This window comes from Phaethon aethereus (assembly GCF_964289735.1).
Source record: "Phaethon aethereus genome assembly, chromosome: 7".
Taxonomy (NCBI): Eukaryota; Metazoa; Chordata; class Aves; order Phaethontiformes; family Phaethontidae; genus Phaethon; species Phaethon aethereus.
Window position 1 is genome coordinate 2,300,284 of NC_138583.1, and position 5,243 is coordinate 2,305,526.

Genomic DNA, 5,243 nt, shown 5'->3' on the forward strand with positions numbered 1-5,243 from the left:
GCGGGCGCGCAGGTAGCCGCTGCTCGGGGGCCGCGGGAGCTGCTGCGCAGGAGGGACCGCGGCGGGGCCGGGACGAGGATGCGGCGGCTGCTGGCGCTGCTGGCGGCCCTGAGCTGCGCGGCCCCGGCGGGGCGGGCGGCGGCGGCCGGCGGGGCCCTCAGCTCCAACGCCATCAAGGGCCCCCCCCCGGGGGGGGCGGCCGAGGCCAGCGCCGCCCCCGCTGCCCCCTTCGACGGCAGCAACAAGCCGCCGCCGGCCGCCACCCGGCAGGTAGGAGCGGGGATGCCGCGGGGACGGCGAGCGGCGGGGTGGGGGGCAGACACACACCCCTCACACACACACACCCCCCCCCCCGTCGGGGATGTGGGGTGGCGGCTTCCCCTGACCCCCCGCCTCCTCTCTTCCCCCCTCCCCAGCCTTTCCCCTGCGCCGAGGACGAGGACTGCGGCCCCGAGGAGTTTTGCGGAGGGGCGGCCCGCGGCGGGGGTGCCCCGCTCTGCCTCGCCTGCCGGAGACGCCGCAAGCGCTGCCTGCGCGACGCCATGTGCTGCCCCGGCACGACCTGCAGCAACGGTGAGAGGCGGCACGGCTTGGGGCGGGGACGGGGGACACACCACCCCGGCGGTGTCCGCGGGAGGGGGTGTCGGGGTCCCGCCTGTGGCTGACAGCCGGCCCCGCTGCTCCCCGCAGGGCTCTGCACCCCTCCGGAGCCTCCCCACGGAGCCGCCGAGCTGGACGAGGTGGGCGCCGAGCTGCTGCCCCGACGGACGCCCGCTCCCGCCTGGCTCCCCACCGCCAAAGGTAAGGGGGTCCCCAGCATCGTGACCCCACTGTCCCCCGTGGGGGCTGTTCGGGGTGCCCACCCCACTTGCTGTCCCCCCATGGGGGCTGCCCACCCAGCCCCACCGTCCCCCGTGGGAGCATCCCAGGCTGAGCACATGCTGCGCTGTCCCCACACAGGTGAGGAAGGCGACTTCTGCCTGCGCTCATCGGACTGCGCGGCCGGGCTCTGCTGCGCCCGTCACTTCTGGTCCAAAATCTGCAAGCCGGTGCTGCGGGAAGGGCAGGTGTGTACCCGGCACCGGCGGAAAGGCACCCACGGCCTGGAGATCTTCCAGCGGTGCCAGTGCGCCGAGGGGCTGGCGTGCCGCCTGCAGCGAGAGCACGGCCCCTCCGACGCCTCCCGCCTGCACACCTGCCAGCGGCACTGAGCATCGCCGGACGGACAGACGGACGGGACAGGATGGACTCCGGCCCCGCCGGAGCAGAAGGTTGTTTCTCAAGGGAACTACTTTTAAGCAACTAATTGCAGTACGTTACTGTGTTGTGAATACTCGAGCTGGCACTTAGCTGTACATAACGCCGGGACTTTTAATGACTTTTTTTTTTTTCCGAGGGTGCTGCCTTGTGCTCTTCAAGCCGTGACTGTGACTTTGTACACACTGGGTTTTTAAATCTAGGTCAAAGGGACGCGACCGTCTGTTTGCGAGCGAATAAACCGTTCTTTAAAATCAGCCCCAGCTGCTTGCGCGTCCCTACCTGCGCGTGGCCGCCGTGGTCCCTCCCTGCCCCACGGGAGGGAAGATGCGCCTGGGGGTGGAAATGCCCAAAATGAGAGGGGGGAGTGGGGTGGCTCATCGCCAGCACCCCATGGGAAAGGCCGTTCGGTTATCGCTATTGATTCAGCAGCTCTTTAGGAATTGCGGCGTGCCACAGTAGCCACCGGTACCCTCTGGCTGCCAGACACGGGGCCAAGGATGGGCCCCAGCAAGGGCAAACGGCAGCGAAACACCCTGCAGCCCAGTTTTCCCGTGGGGTGAGGAGGGAGCGAAGGATCACCAGAGGGTCTGTGCCGGACCGCAGCGTGTGGCCGACCGCGGGGCGGGTGACGAGGAGCACGGCGATCTCAGCCGCTCCGTCGGCGCAATCTTGGCTCTACGCACAATAAAGACTTATTTTTCACTTTGCAGCCTGTTGCTATGAGTTTTCTCCTTTTTGGGACAGCTTGGAGGGAGGGAAAGCTGCAAGTGTGCATTTTTTTTTCCCCACCCCCTTTAGCTTCTAACACTGCCCAGTGGTTGTAAATGGCGGGGGGGGGGGGGGCCGTGTTGTGCGGCATGGGGCTGGTGGGCAGCAAGTGCAGTTCTGGCAGCTCTCCAGTGCCTCCCTGCAGGCTGGGGAAGGTGTTGGGCCTGCAAAACCATGCTGGAGTCTTCCCCGTACAACCCAAAAAATGCTTTGTACCCAAAGCCCAAACCTGACTGCGGTGCAGCATGTCCCCGGGTGGCCCCGAGGGCACCGTGTCCCACTTGCAGGGATGCTCCAGCCAGATTCCTCTGGCACGGGTGAGGGATCACCCCCAGCTTCCCTCCAGCTCTTTCCACAGCTGGGGCTGGGTGGGCATCCCGGCAGGCTGAGAAAAGCCAAAACTGCCCCAAGCGGGAGGGTAAAACGCTGATGCTCCTTAAACCTTAAATGCACGGGGCAGGGGGGGTGTCCCCATTGGCAGCACCCCAATACCCAGGGCGACTGCAGCCAGAGCTGCGGATGCCGTAAGCTAATGGGCAATCTGCAGGTCGCAGCGGTGCTGCGCGGTGACGTGGCTGGACGGCGCGTTTTTAAGTCTCACCGTGCCAGGTCTGCACTCAGGAGCAGCTTTTACTGGGGTTGCAGCATGAGCTGGGGTTTGAAGCAGCCCCCTGAAAGAGTTCATGACTCGGAGGCTTGAGTTTGGTGCTTTAAACACTGTGCAAGGCTTCAAAAATTAAAAAAAAAAAAAAAAAATTAGTGATTTTTTAAAACCATGTATTTCTTTAAAGCATTTCTATTTTATAACATACTTATTGTTACTAATTACAATTATGTTCAATAAAAGTCAATGGCACCGGAGCAATGAATGTACCTGGCTATAAATAAAAGTGTCAGTAACTATTTAGACGAGTTCAGATCTGACATTAACAGTGGCACATTTTACCCCTAGTACATATAAAATAGTGTCATTAAGTTTAGGGTTTTTTCTCCACAGTTCCAGCACTTCCCCCTTCCCGGGCAGACCGATACAGCTTTGACACCTTTGAAGGCAGTGAAAAATACGCTCGCGGTGGGTGCATTAAATACCAATTACGCATCTTTTTGGCTCAGAATGACGTTATTTCAAGCCTTGCCCGCTCGCAAGCGTGCTCGGGTACGTGGAGCTCGGCAGCGTCGCACCCAACTCCACCCTTTGCAGACACATTTTAGCACCAGGATGGCCTAGCAGTGACACCCGGCGCTCTTCAGCACTTCAGATACCTTAATAAAGTGATTATTTTGGTCTGAAAAAACCTTGGGTACCATTTCTTGTCATCGTTAGTACCGTGTTCTCCATCCTCTTTGGTTTCGGGCAGTTTGGCCATCTCTGTATTTGTCCTCACGTTGACCAAAAATTACTTTATGTGGCTTATGCCTTGATTTTCTTCTCTTTCTCAGTCTGGGGGGAAGAAAAAAAAAAAAACCCAAACAAAAAAGAGCATTTTTAGCGGTCCTTTTCAGGCAAGAGGAGCAGCTCCGGTCAGCGCCGAGCGCCCGACGCAAGGCATGTGGGACCTCTGAAGCACGGGTTGCATCTGCCTGCTGTGGCCCGGGCCCATCGCCAGCTGGATGGATGCTAACACGGCAGATCTCCCAAATAATTCTTTCCATGGCTAGATTTCATAAAAGCAACAGTTTTGTGATATTTTTTTTTGGTTCCCCCCTCCTTCTTACCACATCTCAGCGAGCAGTCGGGATCTCTTCCCATTTCTCCCCCGTTTGACCTTTCAGGGTCTGTTCTTCAAGTAGAGCACCAAGAAATTGGATTTAGTAACATTTCTTAGGAAAAAAAAAAAATCACGACAGTATGACCCATGTCTGTTAAACTTTAAAAAAATTTTTTTTAAGGCAGAGATTTTCAGTGTTTTCTATCCCCATGCGTCATTCAGCCCCCAGGACCTGAACCTGCGTTACCGAGAAGTCCAAATATTCATTTAGTGCCAACAGCAACTCAGAAATGTGGGTAAAATGGAAGACGGGTGGGAGCATCGGGATGCCCGGGGGAATAAGCAGCATCATCACGGTCCCTCCTGTATCCATCTCCCCACTGGCACATACTCCAGATTTCAGAAATGCCTGAATTAACACACGCGACTTTTTTTAAAAAAGGCACGTATGGGAAGTTGAACGTATAGTAACAAGACTTGGGAAAAAGAGGGGATGTGGCAAGCCCGTAGGCTTGAACCGGCTGCTGTGTCCGGATCTGGATCTCGCGCTCCGATCCGAAGCGAGAAGAGGGGGAGAAACAGGTTATTTCAGCACGCGACACAACCCAGTAACGTCCGTAGTACAAGGCATCTGGGGATGCGCTTCCCCCACCTGTCTCCTCTCTAATGAAATTATTCCCCTCAAAAAAGCCAGGAAAAAAACCTTATTCTAAGCAAAGAGAAGAGCTAATAGAGGAAGCAGGTTTTAGCGGACAAGGAGGTTTACGAGCTCTTGTTTACTCGCTGTTCCTGGCCATAGGGCTGGAAGAGCTAACAATAAAGCTCTAGAAAGTTAAATATTGTTATTTATAACAACAAAAAAGCAGAGCATTGTAAAGCAGCCTCGCCCAGTGACTGGTTGCTGGTAGCACAGCTTTACAACAACTGCAGTGTTACAGGTTTTAAAGGTCCTACTCCCTTCGATACCCATTTACGGACCAATTTGCTATTAATTTGTCTAATTGTTCAATTTTTTTTTTTTTTAAGCCCTTTCTGGACTCTTAACCGCCGGCCTGCTACATGCCTTGCACCTCTGCAGCACTCAGCTAAAAATAATAAGGCGACAACCCAGAACCCCATAGCCCTACCCCAGCCCTGAGATTACGTGGGCTCGATAAACACGGGTGGCTTCAACGACTGGAAGCAAAAAATCGAAGCACTCTTCCAACTAGGCTGCGGGCCTCCTGAGATGACTTCTTCTGCGCTCTGGATGCGGATTTCAAGGAGATGCTTTCACAGGAGCATCACCAGAAAACCCCTCTCTGCTGCAGCCGGTGACAATATTGGCATAAATAATTGTTAATTATTTATTAAATGTTAATCTTACAAGAGAGGTAGTGGGGAGGATGGGACGCGGCGCGGTTTTGACTGTGATTTGTGACAAAACGCGGTTTTTTGGGTGGACAAATTCTGTTTTCTTCTAATTTTCTTCCTAAGTTCTTTCAGAAACTAGGTTGACCCCCCAGT

General features: G+C 55.8%; 1 protein-coding gene across 1 annotated transcript; it reads left to right on the top strand.

The window, feature by feature from the left end:
- Positions 1-2,257, top strand: DKK1 (dickkopf WNT signaling pathway inhibitor 1). Its single transcript, XM_082002516.1, has 4 exons — positions 1-270; positions 417-573; positions 691-801; positions 961-2,257. Exons 1-4 carry the CDS (start codon positions 79-81, stop codon positions 1,209-1,211), a joined length of 711 nt encoding a protein of 236 aa, XP_081858642.1. The 5' UTR covers positions 1-78; the 3' UTR covers positions 1,212-2,257.
- The last annotated feature ends 2,986 nt before the right edge of the window (positions 2,258-5,243 follow it).